Source organism: Salvia hispanica, chromosome 3 (genome assembly GCF_029641045.1).
Source record: "Salvia hispanica isolate PSC_SH4W2 chromosome 3, Shi_PSC_v1, whole genome shotgun sequence".
Lineage (NCBI taxonomy): Eukaryota > Viridiplantae > Streptophyta > Magnoliopsida > Lamiales > Lamiaceae > Salvia > Salvia hispanica.
The window spans coordinates 2,795,399-2,815,609 of NC_142694.1; the positions used below are offsets into that span (position 1 = coordinate 2,795,399).

Consider the following 20,211-nt stretch of genomic DNA (forward strand, 5'->3'; position numbering starts at 1 on the left):
GTATTTATTTCGCTATATTTATATATTTGTAAATTGTATATGATGCAGGTACCATTTTTCATAACAAATGCTTTAATTTTTTATTTTAGAGGTGCAAAAAAGAATCAAAGTGAAAAAGACGTACACGGCCATTTTCACATAAATACTTAGTACTAAAAATCAACTTCATACAATAGCACACAAACAAATATCCACATACAACCAACTCAATTTAGCTTACGAGCAGTGATAATCGTACATAATTGTAGGTACATAATCGAAAACATCATTGTATTTAAATTTCATCATGTTTCTAGGAATCAAACTTCAAAACCAAATCCTCTAAATTTCTCAAGCTTTGAGTTAAAGTATGATGCAAAGAGCTAGAATGGTGTAGTAATACAAGAAAGGTAGTCTGTACCTAAATTTATAAACTTTTACAAAACCAAATTTTCCATACCAATTTAAAAATATATCTACAATCTCCTAAGCTATTGATTTGTTCTGATTTTACAACCAATCAAGATTTCGCTATATAACTTGATGATTTAATTGCGCAACTCTATTGGACATCAATCAACTGACCTAATATAAACCAAAATCTAGAATAGCAAAATGAAAACATATAAATAGTTTAGTAATTTAAATGCGAATTATAAAGATTGAATGAATATTAATTAATATTGAATGAGTGCACACAAAAACAGAGGTGGGTGTGATTTCACGATCCAAGGCCACATCTCTCTATCTCACTCTCATGCTTTTAATAACACACACATACACAAATAAATGTGTGTGCTGTTTTCAAAAGACACCATTCATTCACCAGTAAGTAAGAGTAGAGTTTACCCACAAACAATAAAACATTGAAAATGAGAAAGAAGTAGAAGCACAGAAATTGATCATCAAACAGAAACCTAAGCAACTCTCACACATAATCACAATAATAAAGCAAAACAAAGTAGAAAATAAAGATGATAAAACTCAATATAGATAGAGCAAAACATGAAATCCCACAAATGCAAGAGAAAAAAATTAAGCATGTTTCAAATGGCATAGCATCATGTCAAGTTTCATGTTTTTTATTGAAGAACACAAAGTAACATAGTTATGGTCCTTGTCATTGCAATGACTGTATTTTCACATCAGCTGTGAAAGAAGAGGCCGTCACTTGGATTGCAACGAACAAGGCCAAATCCACCATCCTGCACGGACACTCATCCTGCGAGGTCCATGTCATCATCGGAGGAAATGTTCTCAACCAAGACGGTGTCGCTATCTGGTCCACCGCCACTGGATAAAGATAAGAAATTGTTCCTAACAGCACTTCCAAGATGATCGAGCTTGACCTGCTTCACCTGTTGTTTGCGTGAACCACTCAGAGCCTCTTTGCGCTTTCTGCCACTGCCATTTTTCGCGCTTGCAGTTGCCGGGCAAAGGCCCCCTAGAGCACCGTTGTCAGGCTCATTGCCCATTTCTCTGTCCTCGCTTTCATCACTCGTGGTGAGATCAATGATAAGCACATTCAGATTACCTGTACGGAGTGTGAGTTCAGGTGGCCCACTCTCCACTGCCTTTGCATAGAGCTTTGCCATGCAATGATCGAATATATCAATCCCCTGACCATTAAGGACAAATAGCCAGTCTGCATATAGTAACTTTCTGTTATACATCAAATATAATAGTTGAAATATTGCAAGAACTGCCTAGAACTAAAAAGATTATGCTGGTAGCTTCAATTTTTTTGCAGTATAACAGACCAAAGAGATTCCCCAACAGGGATTATTCTAAGTGAAACTGAAATTTTCACTTTGTACTCGATAGTGAGCTCCAAATGTTAAAATTACCAACGAAAAAACCTTGGAAAGCTAAAGTACAACAAGGAGTATAAGAGATGAGATGACTCACGGATTAGAGCTCTGGGATTGGTGACGGCGGGTATGGTATTAAAGTCAAAAATTCTAGCTTGATTACAGACCCACTTTATTAACTCAGCCACCAATTGACATTCTCTGAAAGCATTAAGGTAAGAAATGGCCCGAGGTTGATCTGTTGCAGCCCTGTCCTCAGCAAAATTCGCATATTCATTTTCAGATATCATTTATCAGCAATAAGATACTATTACTGAGTGTGGTAAGATACTATGATGAGTATTGGACAAAAGCACTAGTCAGTACCTAGCAAACTCAATGGCGCGGTCAACCGCCAACACCCATGCCAGAGCCAACTTCTTCAATTGACTGACAGATGACTGGACCCACCTCCCGGAATGAAATGGATAGGCGACCAAAATAACAGCATCATATAACACTTTACGTAGAAGAACTCCATCTACATGGCTCTGCAGCAATTATAGAATTAGTTTCACCGAATAGAGATATTTTATGCTAGTTCTTTACTGCCTAGCTATTTATCCTGAAACAAAATCAAAGAGGCTATTTCTCTTGAATGATTGTACATGTACAGTTGATACAAGTTCTAATAGTTGAAAGAATGCATAGAAGTACCATTGAGGCTACAATAGGCAAGGTGGGTCCTGACAGCATCTTGAGGAGCATATCTGGTGAGGAGCAACACTCTTGTTAGATAGCAAATCAGAGTAAATTTGTCCAAACATGACAAGGACTGCTGTTATGACAGGAATATTGACAGATTTATATGAATGTGTAATTTGACATTTTGCAAGCATGTTTAGAAACCCGATCCTTCAAAATAATCAAGAGAATTAGCATCGTGTTTGGGTTGCCTGCTGATGCAGAAGAGTATTAACAGAACTGGAAGCTACCACACTGAAGCACTCATTTTTTGTTTTGTCCAGAAGCATAAAGTAATGTACAAATAATATGCTAGCAAATGAATCATGTCTATATGACTCCGGACACTATCTTCAAGCATCATTAAGATTGATTTTCTAAATTAAGCTATCACTTTATGGTTTAAGTCTTTATGAAAATCTTCATTATGAAAGAAGCAGAGAGAGTGTAATTTATAGGTCAAGTTATTGCATTGATACTAAAACATAGTAAATCTCCAGATCTAAAATGATAAATAGGTCAAGCTATTGCATTGAGACTTGTTATCAAGAAGTAAAAAATAAGTGCACCCAGGACCAGAAACATAGTAAATCTCCAGATCTTAAATGATACTCCATCTCGATCCAAATATTTCCATTTCCAGACACTAAATCTGAAGATATGGTAAGAATCTGCAAAAGTTATGCAACATAATATCATGACAATGATGCACATCCAATCACTAAAAACCAGCTTAAATATCTACAAACACGCAAAATGTGTGTCCTGTGAAATTCAAGAAAAGTGCAACTGTGCAAGGGACATGAACTGAGCAGGAAAGGAAAGGGTTACCATCTAAACAAACTGAAACTAAAGGCATCTAAGCTTTGACTCCAAAAATTCTATAAAAAAGCAAAATGAAGTACGCTGAGACGCTCTCAAGTCTCACCTAGAAAATAGAAATTCTGAAATCCCTTTATTGTCTGAATAGCCACATTCAGCATATTTTTCTGCAAGTCTTCTCTATCAATTGCAGGAGAGATTTTCAGAAGCAACCTCAACAATAGAGTCTCATTCATGACAACCCCAGCAAGGTAACCCAAGTAGACAGTGACTTCCGGTTGAGAATCATTATCCAAAGTAGGAAAGAAAGATTCCCAACTCTTGATTTTGTCACAATCCCTGGCTGGATCCACCATCCAAATCCTTATTAAATCCATTATATAACCCCCTAAATGTTCTGACTCCTGACCTCCTCCTTCTGTATACTGAGAACAACAAATGCTAATGTAATTTACCATTCCCTCTACAGTAATCCCAATCTCTTCTCTGAGGGATGGATCCCTGGCTGAGAAATTAAGTTCTAGGTGATACAGAAGATAAACAACAGGAACAATCACAGCAACCTTCCTTAATGCGTTGAACAAACTTGAGGATTCATTTACTAATTCAAGCAAGTCCACAGCAACCGATAATATCCCTGGGGGCGGCAGACTGCTTGATTTATAGGCGTGAAATACAATAGCACCATAAAACAACACAATATCAAGAGGCGGATCTTTTAACTTCTCAATCAACCCATGATACAGTGAAACCAAATCGGAGAGTTTTGATGCACTTTTGGGACGCCCAGCTAAGAAATTTTGAATTGAACGTCTGAGTAAATCATCATGAGCTGCCCCTCGGCTTTGATCCATCAGATTCAAGACTGGTGCATTCATGTTCAGTGTGGGTGTTCTAGGCCTGCACTAATCAGAATGAACGATTGCTCGAAAAAAATTTGTGCGAAAGCCGGCGTGTAGGGTTTGCCTTGTTTTTGTTGACGACCTAACCTTTCCCGTAGGCGATACCAAAGTAGATTCTTGAAGCCGGTTTCATTAAAGTTCACTTAATCTTTAAAAACGCCATTAATACGAAGATAATCTGGAATCCCACTTAAATTTCCGAAACCACTGAGAATTGAGTAATTGGAATGTAGCATTAAATGCAGCAGTCTAGAAAGCAAATGATAAAACTAGATATTGGCAGTTTTGGAAATACAAATACTGGCACATCCGGTGTCAAACATAAGTAAGCAAAATTATTTGCTACAAGAATGGTTAATGATTACACTTGCCTAGTTTTCTATAGATGTTCACCATGGTTAGGAAGTAATAATTTCAGCTGATTAGACACATAACAAGTCTATTCTTTCTTACTCATTGTGTTCTAGTGCTATGATTTAGTTAGACCAATTATTGATTCAGCTCCATAGAGAGTCAACATACAGACACAAAATTCAACAGATTAACATGCCATCATTTAGATGCACTTTAATCAACGACCCATACTTGACAGTATGATTGAACATTGTGGGAGTTGGGGTCCGAATCACTTACTTTATAAGTAGTTACCAACAAGCCAGAACATTTTGACATTTATCTTTGCATTATATTTGCTCTGTAATCATTACTCTATGATGCCAAGTGGGTGTTTTATTTACAAATTTTTTGCTGCCGGCTCTGAAATTTAATAAGCTCTACATAGGCTTACTAATCAAGGGCATATCAGCAACTTTTTTCTCTTTATACTGCAGTAGGTTACCATTCCTATCTACAGGTCACAACATTAGAGATAGCATCCCTTATTTTACATAATTCCCTGGTTTGTTCCTAACTTCCACATGAAAAAACAGGATTATATGTGGAGTTTCCATGGAATTCCTAGCTTGGTTCACACACAAAATCTCTTCCAATAAATTTTCAAGGCTGCTTTAACATATCAAGATTCAGCCCACAAGAGTATGTCTTATACTTTCGGACAATTTGGAGTTCTTTTTTTGGGACTTTACTTGAATGGATGCTAAACACGCATTTATAACAAAAACTGGAAATACTTATAAGCACTTCTCAACACTAAAAACTCCTATTCTTGCTTGGCCAGGTGAAAGGCTGCTATACCAAAACCTCTTAACGCTTACTTATCAGATCATCAAGATGCCAAAAATGAATGGAGTATTTGTTAAATATTGAAGCAGTTGCACTTATAGAAAAATAAAAATTGTCCAATACCAGCAGTGCACCTTAAAGAGTTAAATATATATACTACAAGAAGAGTGATATCCATGTTATGATCTAATAGACTAATACTATAACTTGAGAACTTTATCTGCTGCTCATTAGTGGTAAGCATATAGTGGTAAATAAGAGGAATTATCACCTAAAAAGTAGACGTTCCGGAACCCCTTGATTGTTTGAACCGCTTGCTCTCGTGTATCCTTCAGGATATCCTCTGTACACATCCCGGAACTAAAACTCATGTAAATCCTGAGAAAGAACACTTCCAACAGAACGATCCCCACGAGCTCCCGCATCCCACAACCAGCATTCATCCTCTTCCAAGTTCCGTCACTCAAAAGAGGGAAGAACATCCTCAAAGCTTCGCCAAAGTTGCAACCCCCCCCACCTCGATCAGTAGTCCAAACGCGGACCAAATCCTCGAAACACACTACAGCATTATCACACTCGGCATCCTCGCTCCCGTAATTGTAAACCCCAGCAGATACCATCACGTGGGAAACCATATCCTCCACCAATTTCCCAACCTCAATCCTCTCGGGCGGCTCAATCGCCCTAGTATCACACACAATACTGTACAAATCATATACAACAGGGGCCAGCAGCGCGATCTTCTTCGACGCGCTGCTCAAATTAGAGCACCGAATGAATAAACTCAACAAATCCTTAGCTATCAGCACCCTAGAGGAAGGGCTGTTACGCTTCGCGGTGTGAAATGTGACTGCGGCGTAGAACCAAGTGATTTCGAGTGGGGGGTCGAGCATTGTCTGGATCAAACGGAAGAAAATGGACTCGAAAGAGGAGAAATCCGAGCTGCCGGTGTGGTATGAAGTTAAGAAGTGCTTGATCGATTCTCTCAACATGGAATCCTGATTTTGTTGCTGAGAGTTCATAGTGGCGGGAATTTGCAGGGCAATGAACACATTAAACGTGAAATTCCGGGAATTGCGGGTGAGAATTCAAATTATGAAATTGGAATTGATGATTTTGGAGGGGTTTATGCTTAAAACCCTAGACAGAGGGAGGGAAGGAATTTGGGGTTTCCGTATCAACGGAACAATTTTTTGAATTTGTTTGGGCAGTACTACAGTTTTGAACGGTTTTCTATGTGACGGGATATTAGTTCCAGAGGTTAAAAGATAAATAAAAACATTTTTTTTAATTTCTTTAATTTTTATCTATATAATACCTATTCCCAATTCATTTTTTTCATTCCATTCCAATCTCAAATCTACTCTCCAAAAATTTTTCTAATTATTTTTGTCCAATTAATTTTGTTCTAGTCCAACAATTAAAAAAAATGTGAGACATGGCTGGACAAGTTTTGTGTGGCTGAGGCATGACTGTGATGATCAGGCGACTAAGTATTTTTGTGGCTGGGGCGTGGCTATCCACTATTGTGGACACTCTAAGAGCAACTCCAAGGGAGAGGGTAAATGGAGAGGTAAATAGAAATAACTACCATTTTTACCTCTTTTTCATAAAATTTCATGCTCCAAGGGAAAGGATATTTGAGGAGGTATTATACCTTCTTTTATTTTGAGGAGGTATCTTTACCTCTTCTTGATAGAAAAAGGTATAAAGTTAGTTATTTTATTTGCTTTTTGAATTTACCTTCTTTCCTTGGAGTCCATTACCTTTTAAGAAGGTATAATAACCTTTTTGAGGAGGTAACTGAGAAATATACCTTCTCAATATACCTTTCCCCTTGGAGATGCTCTAAGGTCATCTAAAACACAGTCGTATTTGTGGGCATGTGGAGCAACGAATCATGGTTGCACTGCAAGATACAAGAGATGTGTTGCATTACACTATGGGTTAAGTTGTGATAGCCCATCGTCATTAGCCCATGAATGGTTTGGATCGCACTTGAAAGTAGCACACTGGTGATTTCCACGTGTGATTCATACACACCAGTGGTCCGAGCATGAACAGTGGGTTGTGTGTTTTGGGAATTCCTTTTGAGCTTTTGTTTCATTGAATGATCATGTTTCGCGTATGGTACAGTAAAAAACAAAACTTTTAAAGATTTTTGTTAGGACTATTAACTGACATAGTTCGATATTGTCTGCTTTGAATCAAACCAATCCGTACGGGCTTATTTTTTAGTCACTCCCAAAATGCATCATTTTGATTGGAGTTGAACATCATATATATAATGCTTCTGACTATCAAGTCGACACATTTGGAACGCAGTTAACACATCAAGTCATTCTAGACCGACTCGAACATGTGTCGTTCCGCCCCTGGTCCTGGGTCATCCTGGGTTCGACTCTAACCTGAGTTTCGCATGATCCGACTCCCACCAGAGATAATCCAGGCTTGAACCAAAGCTACCCGAGCTCTGATACAATGACAGGAACGACTGCACATTAACTTGATATTGTCTGATTTGGGTCAAGCATGCCTTACTGCCAAAATGTATCAAACTAATTGGACTATACGACATTTGTAGTATATAGTTGAATTCCAACTATCCTCACTCATTCGATATGTGATGGGTTTGTAACTCAATAAACCTCCCCTTAAACCAATACCACATGGAAACGCAGTCGACATATCGAGACATTGTGGATGCGACTCGAACTTAAAGTCATCCTGGGCTCAACTCCAACATGGTTCATCCAGGGCCTGACCCCTTGGTCATCCAAGGCCCGACCCAAGCTACCTCGACTTTAATACCACTTGTTATGATCGTCCGCTGCGATAAATTTATCTTAGGTCCAAAAACACCTCAAACCAATTGGGATTGACTAACACTTGTGTAATGCTTCAAACTTCTTTCACGCATATGGTATAATGTTTACCAAAACAAGTTTAACATGATTTTACAAGCCCATGAACTTCATCATGATAAAAACGATAAGTTTGATATAAGCAATTTTTTTTTGTATAGCTACAAATTCAATAAGTTTTTTTATAAATTTAATATCATAACACTCTTGTTGAAAAATATGACTAGCATCGATAACATGATATTTTGTTAAATTTTCTCAATAATTTGCTATTCTTGTTCTTTTGTAAATAACTATCTCATTTATTTTTTTACTAGTTTTAATAATAGATTCATATTTTACTTAACTTCTTTCACCCAGTTTTTTAACACCCATCATAGTGAAACTTTTATTTGCAAAGTAGGAGAGAATTAAAATTAGGAAATATAGTAAGAAAATTTTTTGGGGGAACATATAAATTTTGACCGCATTTTTGCGAATTTAATTTATCATACACTATAAATAAATTACTCCACGTAATTCATAATTCTCTCTCACCCACCCAATCTAGGGTTTTTACATCTCTCAATTTCCCCCCTCTTCTCTCTAACCCGCGCCCCAATCTCCAGAATTTCCCGGCAGAAATGGCAGACGAGGCGGTCTACGCTGCAGGAGGCGAAACGAACAAGCGCAAGTATGAGGATTCGCCGCCACCTGTGGGGCGCAGGTCGACCGGGTTCTCGTCGCCGCCCGATTCCGCCGCTCCTCCGCCTTCGTACAACAACGTTCCGCCGCCACTGAACGAGATCGAGCTGGCTAAACAGAAGGTGCAGGAGATTGCTGCGAGGCTTTTGAACAACGCCGATCCTTCGAAGAGACTGAGAGTTGAGAACGGAGCTGGCGCCGGTGGTGGATATGACGCTGTTGATACAGGTTTGGATTTCTCTTGGATTAAGCTTAGACATCGTGTTTTGTGTTTGTGTCTCTCACATTCTGTTCAATTCAGCTCTATTTGCTCTCGTAAAGTGTGTGTGTGTGTGTATTTGGTGGTGGTAGTGTACGAAATGCTGATGATCACTCAGTTTGATCGAGCTTACAGTGCCAGAAAATTATAGTTATGTATGTTAATTACCGAGTTCCGAAATATATGTTGGCATCGGTGCAACATTTGTTGAGTTTATAGCAGTGATATTAGTCGTCCTCTTTTACTTGTATATGTTTGTGGTAATTCATGGGCGTTTTACTCGTGATTTTATATCTTTACTTGTCTTCAACATGTATCCTTGCAAAATATCACAAATGTGTAGTTGTTGTTGATTGAGATTTTCTGAATGGATGGATGATGGACCAAATTTGTTATATTCTTTGGTTTTAGGTGTTAGCCACAAGCACCCTGGTTTAGGTCTTGGTGGCCCAGCACAAAGTGCTTATGGTCACCCAGGTCCGAGCAAGAAAATTGATATTCCAAATGGAAGGGTTGGTGTGATAATTGGCAAAGGTGGTGAGACTATCAAGTACCTCCAACAACAGTCAGGAGCTAAGATTCAGATCACCAGAGACATGGATGCAGACCCTAACTCTACCTCAAGAGCAGTTGAGCTCATGGGAACTCCGGATCAGATAGCCAAAGCAGAGCAATTGATCAATGATGTTCTTTCTGAGGTATACTGCATGTTAGAAAGCCTTTCAATGTGTTTTTTCCCTTCTGTACGTAAGGATGAATATTTGGACTCCCACATGTTGATTTTAAATTTGTTCCAATAGTCAGCTCTGTGGTTGTGAAAGTTTGAGAAAGCTGAGTGCCCTTCATCAATGATTTATTTGTCAATTCTTTGTATTAACAGTTTGCTTTTCTCTGGAACAGGCGGATGCAGGTGGTTCTGGCATAGTTTCCCGGCGGTTGACTGGGCCACAATCTGGGGCTGAGCGATTTGTTATGATGATCGCTAATAATAAAGTATGCTAGTTGCTACCTATTGGGTTATATGGTTATTTACCTCATAGTTTCCTTAACAATGGATATATTTTCAGGTGGGACTTGTTATCGGTAAAGGAGGTGAAACTATAAAAAGTATGCAAGCAACGACTGGGGCTCGTATCCAGGTAGGATAGCCTGAACTATTTAACAAATGCATTATGTTGATAATTTCTCTTGGTTTTAATGAAAACTGCGGCTTTCTGTTAAATTCATTATAATTGAAAGATACTTAATCATATGCTACAGGTTATACCTTTGCATCTGCCCCCCGGCGATATGTCCAAGGAGAGGACTGTGCAGATTGATGGAACTAGTGAACAAATTGAAGCTGCAAAACAGATGGTTGAAGAAGTCACCAGTGAGGTTTGTTCAATGGTTGCCATTTATATGTGCTTTAATGTATGGAAAAGATCTTTTTATATGTCCATATGCCACAGATCTTTGGTTTATGCTTATGCATTAACATCTCACGATTCTCACCCACACTCATCATGTTTAATATCATACCATGTTGATGTTTGCGTGTGATTGTTTTCTTCTTGTGTTTGTTGAGATTTAATTTTCTTGGTTATATCGTTGAGTTAAACCATGTTGTCAATTCTCAATTATTGATCTCTTATATTTATTTCTTTGTCATTGTGTTCCTAATGAAGGTACTGTTACCCTGCTATTAATTTCATTATCGATAAAATGTTTTTGAAATGTATCCGACTATCCGACTTGTAAGCAGTAGTGACTAGTCCTGTAATTCTCTCCAGCCTCCGCTTATATTCCTGGTCATATCTCTAGCTGAATATATTTGAGATAAATTGCAATATCTTCTGTCTGCCTCCCTATTTTGCCAATTTTGGATATAGAGACTTGCAGATCCTTTTGGCCATGTCAAAATGAATCTTGGATTGCGGAATTCAGCTTTTGCTGCTCTTCATTCCGCAAGGAAGAACTCCGTGGTACATGTTCCATATTTTTGTTATAGTGTGGGACGTAGTTAATGAGGTAATGTTGAAATGGTGTTACCACATATCTTGCTAGTTCTCCTATCTTGGTTCTATATAAGTTTTTGATTAAAACCTTTGAGTCGAGGCATTTATATTGAATAAAACAATATTCTTAGCTTTATGAATATCTGTATTTCTGTACTGAATATTTAATAACATGGATTATCCCATGTTATTTAGATAAAGTTTTCCTTGTATATACTGGATTTTCCTATGCACCTGTAGTCCTCTTCTGCTATAGATGCATAGTATTTGCTATTTTTGTTGTACCCATTCACTTCGAATAGGGAGAGGATGGGCTTCTGCAGGAGTTTTCCAATAACACGACTCAACAAGTACGGTATGCAGGTGTCTAATCTTTGTCTTCGTGCAATTCTCTATGAGTGTAGGAGTTATATATGTTACTTGTTGGATCGTATATAAAGTTGATACATTACTTGGTGCCTCTGCTTAGCTTTTTGTGTTATACGTTCTTTCTTATCCTATATATTCTTGCTAGTCTCGATGCAACAATCTGTTCTAGGTTCATTTGGCATAACAATTTTGTGCAGAACCGCATGAGAGGCCAGTCGATGTCTGGAGGATATTCTCAGCAAGGTTATCAAGCTAGGCCACCTACTAACTGGGCACAGCCGGGCCCACCAGGTCAACAACCCGGTTATGGCTATGTCCAACCCGGTGCATACCCTGGTCCACCACAATACGGCATGACTCAACCTGCCTACTCCGGTTATCCTCCTCAACCTGCATCTGGTGGGTACAGAGCCGGCTGGGATCAATCATCAACTGCTCAAAATCAAGGTGGCTATGATTATTACAACCAGCAACAAGCTCCCCCTGCTGCTCCGACTGATGCTTCGGGCTACGGTTACAGTCAGGCCGCCTACAGCCAAGGGCAAGGCGGCTACGGCCAAGATGGTTATTATCACGCTCAATCCGGTTACGGCCAGCAACAACAGAATCCTAGTGCTGGGTATGATCAACAGCAGCAAGGCTACAACTCTGCCTATCCAGCACCCGATGGTCACACTCCTGCATATGGATCACAAGGAGACCCCAACCAAGCGCCTGCATCTGCGCAGTCGTACAGTCAAGCTACCAGCCAGCCTGGCTACGAGGCACAGGGCGGATACGGAACCCAACCACCCTATGGAAATTACGCGACGCCTCAGTCTCAAAAACCAGGAAGTCAGCCTGCTGCCGCCTATGCACAGCCTCAGCAATCACCTAGTGCGCAAGGTGGTGCGTATACTCAGCCTGGCTATCCCCATTCTCAGCCCCCACCTGCCCAGGGTAGCTATGCTCATGCTGATTCCGGTGCTCAGAGACCTCCATCGTCCGGTTACCCAGCAGCAGCCGCCCAACCTGGCTACGGCCAACAGCAGCCCCCACAATACAGTGGTGGTGCCTATGGTGCCACCTCACCTCAAGCGGCAGCCCAATCCACTGGGGCTGCCAAAGCATCGCCCCCCAGCTGATGAGTCGAGTAGAAACCGTGGTGTTCGTATTACTGTTGTTTGTCATGCTCGTATGATTGTTCTAACTAGGTTTCTAGTGTAAGACAACTCGATGGTTTCATGTTTTTGTTACAGACTTGAATGGTTTCTTGTTTTTGCTACTGACTTGCAACGACTGGAAATTGTATTCAGTGGATTCAAATTTCTCGTGGCATTTTATTTTCGAATATTTTTCTGTCTACAACACTTATTTTCGAATGGAGTACTATTATTTTTTGTGATACTCCTATAACTTTTTTTTGCCAAATTTCATCACTTAATTGTTTATAATTAGCTAATTTGTCCATTTTTTTTTACCAATTTTATTTTAAAATTCATATTGTCCATTATCAACAATCCTTGTAGATAAAGTATTTGGGTGCACTGTGAAATGGTGTCATGGAAATTAATTAGAACAATTATATTCACTAATCAACAATTTCTTCTTCATCTTTGTATGCTGCAGAAGCACAAATAAAGCTTAAACATGGATACTCTGATCTAACAAAGACAAGCACAAGAATCCAACTAAATTGTATTGAACTCAACTAAATTAATATTCTCGTAGCCTTCAATAAACAAAAACAACAGTCGATCAGAGCATCTCTCTCTCCTTTATGATTTCCACAAGAAAAAGGGTAACAAAATAAGAACCTTTCAAAGTGATGAGAAGGCACTATAACCTATTCTATGCTATCTGGTTAAGAGTATCCATAGGGTCTTTCAAAGGGTAACCTGCTAACGCATCTTAGAAGGATCCCTTCCTCGCTTGTTTAGTTAATCGAAGTCGTCTACAGAACGCGACTCTTGAACGCAGACATCAGTTTAGGTGATAATAGCAGAAGGAACGCGAAGATTGAACCAAAGATCATTTTGACAGCATATGCCACAAAACCATTTTCAGCATTGTCTGAGGTGGTGGTATTGGAGTTGGATATAGCCATAGCAGAAGGTAGTGCTTCGATTACTGCATCAGCCAGATCAGTGATGAACGATGGCGTACAGTTGAGAGCAGGGACACGACCCCAGTTCACAATGCCTGATTCAAGAGCCAATTCTCTGTACTCCATGTCAATTTCTTCGAGAGTTTCTATGTGCTCACTGACAAAACTGAAAGTAGACAGCTTGGCAATTAGATGAGATGAAGCAGTGATGGAGTGAGGAGGAATATCTTTCAGGAGCCCAACTAACAAATATACATGTCTTAGTTTTCTTTTGTTTTAAGGTAGCATTTGAAGGTATAATGATGTAATGACATATAATACTCCTATCGTTTCATAAATCTCAACAGACCCAACCCCTCCTGTCCCCATGACGAAGACGTGTAGATTTTTGAGTTATATTGTGCATGTGTTATGTCACAGAAGTATCTACCAGCAAAACTTTGTTTTATCTTTTTAAACAATGTGAGTGAGAGAGAGAGAGGCATACCTCACAGGAACTGCGAGGAGGGACTTGACACCTTGTTTGCCGAGATCAACAAGAACTTCATCAGTGTATGGCTTTAACCACTGCACAGGTCCCACACGGCTCTGGAACAAAATGCTGAGAAGTTATGCAGACTTCTATTGCACAGATTGCTCAACCAATTTGGTGTATATTGTATGAAGTAATGTAATCCAATTAAGGAAATTCTCGCCTCAGGCTGCTAAACACAAAAGAATTAGAAATTTGCAACGAACCTGGTAAGCCAGAGTATGATCATTTCCGATTCCTCTCGACTTGAGCTCTTGCATTATTAGGAAGATGCACTCTTCCATCTGGTCTCGGTACGGATCACCAGCATTCTCAACATAGCTGACAGGAACTCCGTGGGCGCTGAAAAATATCATCACCTACAATTTCGACATTTTTTTTAAATATTATCTAGTATATCTTGATAGAACCACATTACTGAAATTTGATGCTCTATCAATATTTACAGCAAAGATATATCATCCACCTCTTCAGGGTTTGAGAAATTCTGTAGCTCCCCCTCGATCAAGTCAGCCATAGACCTGATATAACCTTGCCGCTGATACCATGACTGTATGACAGCAACAGGTAATCTCGACAGATGTGCATCATTCCTGATAGGTTTTGTGGAATATGTCAAAAGAGGAGGAAATGAAATTGGGAATGCTTTCCTTTTCAATAATATAAATGAAGTGAGCCTGCATATTACCTAAACATTTCTTGAAGAATGCGGACGCTTGAGCCAGTTGTTGAAATAGAGTATTGGGGATACAGTGGCAACACGACAAGCCTTGTAATCCTATCTCTCTTAATCTGTGAGAAAACAAAACGAGCAACCACAAGAAAAGTTCAAAATAATTTGCGTTTCAAACTCCTTAGGCAAACATATGAAAAGATTTCTATTTGGTTTAATTTGGGTGACTTGCCTGACGAACAGCTTCCTCCGTAAACGGGTGCCAGTATCGCATTGCTACATAGACATCAGCAGAAACCTCCTTAGCTTCAAGAGCAGTTTTCAACGCATTTGCCTAGACAAGAGGAGTGAAAGAATTCATTAGATGCTGCCACCTCAAAAACACCAAAATCCAAATCAATGAAGGCAAGAAGAAACTTTGTTTGTGGCACTTGATACCTGCTCGTCTGTTATCTTGCGCAAAGGCGAACCTCCACCAATGGAAGCATAACCTTCTTTGCTCTTAGGAGCTCTCAACACTGAAATCAGTTGTGCCAAAGGGCGTTGAAGGAATCGGAACAACCTGGGAAGACGAATAATATCCTGCAACATGGAGAATCACCCATATGAAAACTATCAAACCAAATGGTAAACCTATGTAGTTTCGACATGAACCATACTGGGTCTGCAAACAAATTGAACAGGAAAGGTTGAACATCATTTAGGGTGTCGGGGCCTCCAAGATTCAGAAGCAGAACTCCAATCTTTTCTTCGTCAGTGATAGAATGCGACTCAAAAGCGCCCACAGGATATGTGCATACCCCAGTCGAACAATGTGTTCTTCCAACAATGATCTTCCTCTGCACCGGAAGTCTCAAAGACAAACCTCCGGAAACAGAGTTTTTTGTGTTGCTGGAACTAGAACACCGATCCACAGAAAGTTTGGATGTGTTAACGAAAGACGGATTCGATTTAACATGATGGTGCAACCTGGAAATGAACAAAGTAATTCAAAACTTGTGTATCTCTACATTCCATCAACATATCCCAAATCGATATATATGATCTATACATCATTACTTCAGATCATGTTCACCACTATATTCAGTTTAAAATTTTAACATTTCCAATACAATCAACCCTCATTTGCACACATATTTTCCCTCAATGAAATAGACAAGACCTTTGCCTCAAACAAAAAGCTAAAATTAAAACAACACGAAATCTCCAAAACCTATTCACAGAGCAAGATCACCAGCATTCAGCTCCAACACATAATGAAAGTAATCACGTGATCCAATCGTCATCACAACAAAATCCAGAAAACACGAACAATCAATCACATATAATAAATCAGTAAATCACAATTTTGAAAAAAAATGCTCACGATTCAGAATTCTGATTAAGACTGATTTGGGGAAGGATCCGAGAGCCTACAGCAACAGCTTCCATTTTCAACGATTCACAACAACTCCACTCCAAACTCTTAATCCGTTGAGAAACAAGTTGTATATATATATAAGCAAATTAAAAGTTGAAAGGGTTTTTGCGAGATTCTTCAATTTGATTAGGTAGAAAAGGTGAAAATTTCTCTAATTCTTGACTTAATATAGAAAAATTGGGTGAAATTAACTACGTGTTCAATTTTCACCTACTAATTCTGGATTATTTAAAACAAACCAAACGCCGCCTTAAGTTCGTTTCCAGCTAACTTAAAACTTAAAAGTCTTCTCATTATTACAAACTTTCCTAATTTCATAAAACAATTAATTTTTAGTAGTAACTAATTATGAAGTTTAAGAAATTACAATCGTATAACAAAATGATTTAGTTTAGAGAATTCAAATACAAATATTAAAACTGAACAAATGAATAAATGAAAAAGAACTAAAGTGAACGACTACCAAAAAGATAAGGATTGTGCGAATATTTCAATATTTGTTTGTTCAAACTTAACCATATTAATTCTACTGAAATTTGAATCTAGTATTTCAGTAATTTTTGTGAGAAAATGTCATTATTTTGTTTATTTAACAGTTTTGTTCCCAAAACTCGACATTAACGTTATTTATACACTAATCCATAATCCATATATAGCAATTTCTTGATTTATTATTTTTTGTATGTTTTGTTTGAGCAAAATCTGCCTGCATGCATGGTGTGTTTGTTCACCACAGGAACACCACATTCTACGAATAGCTAGTTATAAAGCTCTCTCTCCTCACAAAACTCAGATTTTTTTTCTTCTTTTTTTCAACAAAAATAACAATAATCCCTCAGACTAGATAGAAAGAACTCATAGATTATTGAATTATACATATTCAACCACAGTTTCCAATTAAAAAAAAATACAAAATCATCACAAATCTTAAAGAAGAAAAAAAAGAAAAAATGGATATCGGAAATTTGAAGAACATGACAAATGCTGCCCTATGCACAAACGGCAGCATGACTTTCCGGCTCGCAACCGTGGCCGTCTACATGCTCGGATTCTTCTTCATCGTCTTCCTCTGCAACTTCCTCCACATCTTCCTCCGCCGCCTCTCCCAGCCCCGGATCTTCTCCGAATGCATAGTCTCTCTCCTCCCCCTTTTTTCCTTTTTTTTTTTTAATTTAAAAAATCAATAATGGTTCCTCATTTATCCCGTTTTCTTTTACTTTTTTAATAAATTAATTAATTGCTTCCCGTCTCAGGTGGGGCTATTCCTGAGCAATCTCCCGATGATACGCAAGCACACGAAGGGGGAGGGCATCCGCAACACAATCGAGTACATTGTGGAGGTCGCGATGGTCCTCCACATGTTCGTGGTGGGTCTCGAGGTAGACCCCAACATCTTCCTCGAGATCCACCTCCCCGAGGCCAAGGTGGCCTACTCGGCCATCTTGACCACCTTCGTCATGGCCTCGTTCCTCACCCCCTTCCTCGACATCCCGGAGACCTCCAGCGTCCCCTTCAACCTCTGCCTCTCCGTCATCATCTCCGGCACCGCCAGCCCCCTCCTCACCCGCCTCATCACCGACCTCAAGATAGGCAAGTCCGACATCGGCCGCTTCGTCGTCTCCGCGGGCATCCACACCGACCTCGTCGCCACCCTCCTCATCTGCATCGGCTTCATCATCTTCGACCCCCTCGACGGGTTCTACTACCGGAGCGTCAGGACCGTCGTCTCCATGGTGTCCCTCGTGGCCGTGGAGGTGGTTGTGGCGGCGAAGGTGACGCCGCTGATCATGAACTGGGTCAACCGCGAGAACCCGGAGGGGAAGCCCATGAAGTGCTCCCACCTGGTTCTCGCGGTGGCCTATGTGGTCATGCTCTGCAGCTTCTCGCCGCTGTGCGTCAAGTATAACAAGATTCTGAGCTCGTTTCTCGCCGGAGTTTTCATGCCTAGAGATGGGAGGATAGCTAAGATGATGATCATTCAAGTGAACTATTTCTTCAATGCAATTTTTTACCCACTCTTCTTCTTCTGGGTTGGGACAGAGGCCCAATTCAAACAGTTCCAAGCCGGGAAGCTGCAGACGTGGGCGAGGATCGCCTTCGTCTTCTTGATCGCCACCCTCGGGAAGGTTATCGGGGCGGGGCTGTCGGGTGTGATGCTCGGCTTGCACTGGCAGGACTCTGTCGCCACGGGTCTGCTGCTCAACATCAAGGGCCATTTCCATGTCTACTTAGCCATCATGGCCACAAATGTGAGTCATTTTGTTAGTCTGATTCAGTGGTGTGCGTTTTTAACCGGACCGGAACCGGCCTATTGGTTCCAACGGCGGTTTAAGCAAAATCTGAACCGGAACCGGCGGTTTTTGAACTGTCTGCATCACTAGTCTGATTTCAAATTTCTGATGATGGTGCAGATGAACTACACAAGCATCTCGACGAGCCTCGCCCTCGTGTTCACGACGCTGCTGACGGTGGTCTACACCCCACTGGTGGTGTCGAGCATCATCAGGCGGGCGAGGCGGCACGCCCCGACGCAGAGGATGGCGCTCCAGTGGCTGAACCCCTCTAGCGAGCTGCGAGTGCTGATGTGCGTCCGGGGCACACAGCACGTGGGCGGGGCGGCGAACCTCATGGCGATCTCGCGGGGGCCGTTGGACCCGGGTATCCTGGTTCATCTGACGGACATGGTGGAGCTGACCGACAGGATTGCGGCGACGCTGGCGCACAATCAGAGCATGGATGCGGTGACGGTGACGGACCCGACGGTGGTGGAGATGAGGGAGCAGATCACCACAGGCGTGAATGCGTATCTGGACGAAGACGGAGACGGGATCACGACGCACCGGATGCTGGCGCTCTCCACACTCAACAACATGCACCAAGATGTCTGCATCTTAGCAGAGGATCTATCAATTTCACTCATAGTTTTGCCTTTTCACAAGCAACAAGAGCCTAGTGGAAGGCTTGATCTTGGCCATGCTGGCTTTAGGCATGTCAATCGCAAGGTATGTGATGTGTTAAACCAAAGTTCAAATATATTAGCAACGGAGTACAATTCAGTTGGTAAGACGTCGCTGGTGTGTGTGAGTTCGCAAAGAAAAAAGAATCAACTAGACTTACCTTGTTGTAGAGCTAACAAGGATAACTCCTTTGATTTGACAGATCCTTCGCCACGCGCCGTGCTCGGTCGGGATTCTAGTCGACCGGGGCCTCGGGGCGACGGCGCTGTCAAGATCGGCCATATCCCTCTATGCAGCAGTGATTTTCATAGGTGGGAAGGATGACCGGGAGGCACTAGCCTTTGCCGGTAGGGTGGCCTGTCACTCGGGTGTGAAGTTGACGGTCATACGGTTCCTGCTAGAGGCTGCCGGGGACAGCGTGTCTTCGATCGTGACCATGGCGAGGGCCAACACCGCGGAGCATCAAGAGGAGATGAAAGTTGATGATGAGTGCTTTGCAGACTTCTACGACAGGCATGTAGCCGGAGGGCATGTGGCCTACATGGAGAAGTACCTGAGTAACTCGGGGCAGGCCTTCTCGACGTTGAGGTCGCTCGAGGCACAGTATGGTCTGTTCATCGTGGGGCGGGGCGGGAGGGTGAACTCGCTCCTCACGGTGGGGATGAATGACTGGGAGGAGTGCCCAGAGCTCGGCCCCATCGGGGACATCCTCTCCGCTTCAGATTTCTCCGCAACGGCCTCTGTTATGGTAATACAACAGCACAGCCTCAAGGGGGAACTAGATGGTCTCCAAGAGGAATTCTCAATCATGTAGAGTGATTTTGTACAGATATACAGCATTTGATTTCAATTTTCAAATGCTGTCACTTGTAAGTATTGTGTCTCAATGTTTTTTAATCAACCCAAATTGTATTGCACCGAACCAGTCTGTGTGTGAATGAGAGAGAGAGA

General features: G+C 40.8%; 4 protein-coding genes across 5 annotated transcripts; 2 read left to right on the plus strand and 2 right to left on the minus strand.

Moving 5' to 3' along the window:
• Nucleotides 1–999: 999 nt before the first annotated feature.
• Nucleotides 1,000–6,625, minus strand: LOC125199263 (uncharacterized). Of its 2 annotated transcripts, XM_089069460.1 has the most exons (6): nt 5,691–5,818; nt 3,442–4,235; nt 2,487–2,539; nt 2,157–2,320; nt 1,888–2,039; nt 1,000–1,624 (listed from the first exon to the last, which is right to left on the minus strand). In XM_089069460.1, exons 2-6 carry the CDS (start codon nt 4,211–4,213, stop codon nt 1,197–1,199), a joined length of 1,569 nt encoding a protein of 522 aa, XP_088925586.1. In that variant the 5' UTR covers nt 4,214–4,235; nt 5,691–5,818; the 3' UTR covers nt 1,000–1,196. The 2 variants fall into 2 exon arrangements, with proteins under 2 accessions (XP_088925586.1, XP_047953293.2); XM_048097336.2 differs by lacking the exon at nt 3,442–4,235 and having other exon boundaries at nt 5,691–6,625.
• A 2,180-nt stretch (nt 6,626–8,805) lies between these two features.
• LOC125199268 (uncharacterized) lies at nt 8,806–12,924 on the plus strand. Its single transcript, XM_048097340.2, has 6 exons — nt 8,806–9,195; nt 9,638–9,924; nt 10,127–10,219; nt 10,294–10,365; nt 10,487–10,603; nt 11,790–12,924. Exons 1-6 carry the CDS (start codon nt 8,907–8,909, stop codon nt 12,714–12,716), a joined length of 1,785 nt encoding a protein of 594 aa, XP_047953297.2. The 5' UTR covers nt 8,806–8,906; the 3' UTR covers nt 12,717–12,924.
• Nucleotides 12,925–13,253: 329 nt separating this feature from the next.
• LOC125199264 (ferrochelatase 1) lies at nt 13,254–16,488 on the minus strand. Its single transcript, XM_048097337.2, has 9 exons — nt 16,250–16,488; nt 15,543–15,852; nt 15,322–15,465; nt 15,116–15,217; nt 14,899–15,002; nt 14,677–14,803; nt 14,417–14,569; nt 14,166–14,266; nt 13,254–13,844 (listed from the first exon to the last, which is right to left on the minus strand). The coding sequence occupies exons 1-9, from the start codon at nt 16,312–16,314 to the stop codon at nt 13,526–13,528; spliced, it is 1,425 nt and encodes a 474-aa protein (XP_047953294.2). The 5' UTR covers nt 16,315–16,488; the 3' UTR covers nt 13,254–13,525.
• Nucleotides 16,489–17,108: 620 nt separating this feature from the next.
• Nucleotides 17,109–20,168, plus strand: CHX28 (cation/hydrogen exchanger 28). Its single transcript, XM_048097341.2, has 4 exons — nt 17,109–17,436; nt 17,557–18,552; nt 18,715–19,305; nt 19,463–20,168. Exons 1-4 carry the CDS (start codon nt 17,254–17,256, stop codon nt 20,072–20,074), a joined length of 2,382 nt encoding a protein of 793 aa, XP_047953298.2. The 5' UTR covers nt 17,109–17,253; the 3' UTR covers nt 20,075–20,168.
• Nucleotides 20,169–20,211: the final 43 nt, after the last annotated feature.

Excerpts from the sequence above, each read along its gene's own strand:
- LOC125199263 (XM_089069460.1), bottom strand. The coding sequence starts at position 4,213 with ATGAATGCACCAGTCTTGAATCTGATGGATCAAAGCCGAGGGGCAGCT. Across the intron at positions 2,321-2,486 it reads TGCCTATTGTAGCCTCAATG|AGCCATGTAGATGGAGTTCT; the intron begins GTACTTCTATGC and ends TAATTGCTGCAG. Across the intron at positions 2,040-2,156 it reads CGCGCCATTGAGTTTGCTAG|GGCTGCAACAGATCAACCTC; the intron begins GTACTGACTAGT and ends TGCTGAGGACAG.
- LOC125199268 (XM_048097340.2), top strand. The coding sequence starts at position 8,907 with ATGGCAGACGAGGCGGTCTACGCTGCAGGAGGCGAAACGAACAAGCGC. Across the intron at positions 10,220-10,293 it reads TGATGATCGCTAATAATAAA|GTGGGACTTGTTATCGGTAA; the intron begins GTATGCTAGTTG and ends ATATATTTTCAG. Across the intron at positions 10,604-11,789 it reads TTGAAGAAGTCACCAGTGAG|AACCGCATGAGAGGCCAGTC; the intron begins GTTTGTTCAATG and ends AATTTTGTGCAG.
- LOC125199264 (XM_048097337.2), bottom strand. The coding sequence starts at position 16,314 with ATGGAAGCTGTTGCTGTAGGCTCTCGGATCCTTCCCCAAATCAGTCTT. Across the intron at positions 15,218-15,321 it reads GCAAGATAACAGACGAGCAG|GCAAATGCGTTGAAAACTGC; the intron begins GTATCAAGTGCC and ends CCTCTTGTCTAG. Across the intron at positions 14,570-14,676 it reads ATTTCTCAAACCCTGAAGAG|GTGATGATATTTTTCAGCGC; the intron begins GTGGATGATATA and ends TCGAAATTGTAG.
- CHX28 (XM_048097341.2), top strand. The coding sequence starts at position 17,254 with ATGGATATCGGAAATTTGAAGAACATGACAAATGCTGCCCTATGCACA. Across the intron at positions 17,437-17,556 it reads GGATCTTCTCCGAATGCATA|GTGGGGCTATTCCTGAGCAA; the intron begins GTCTCTCTCCTC and ends TTCCCGTCTCAG. Across the intron at positions 18,553-18,714 it reads TAGCCATCATGGCCACAAAT|ATGAACTACACAAGCATCTC; the intron begins GTGAGTCATTTT and ends ATGATGGTGCAG.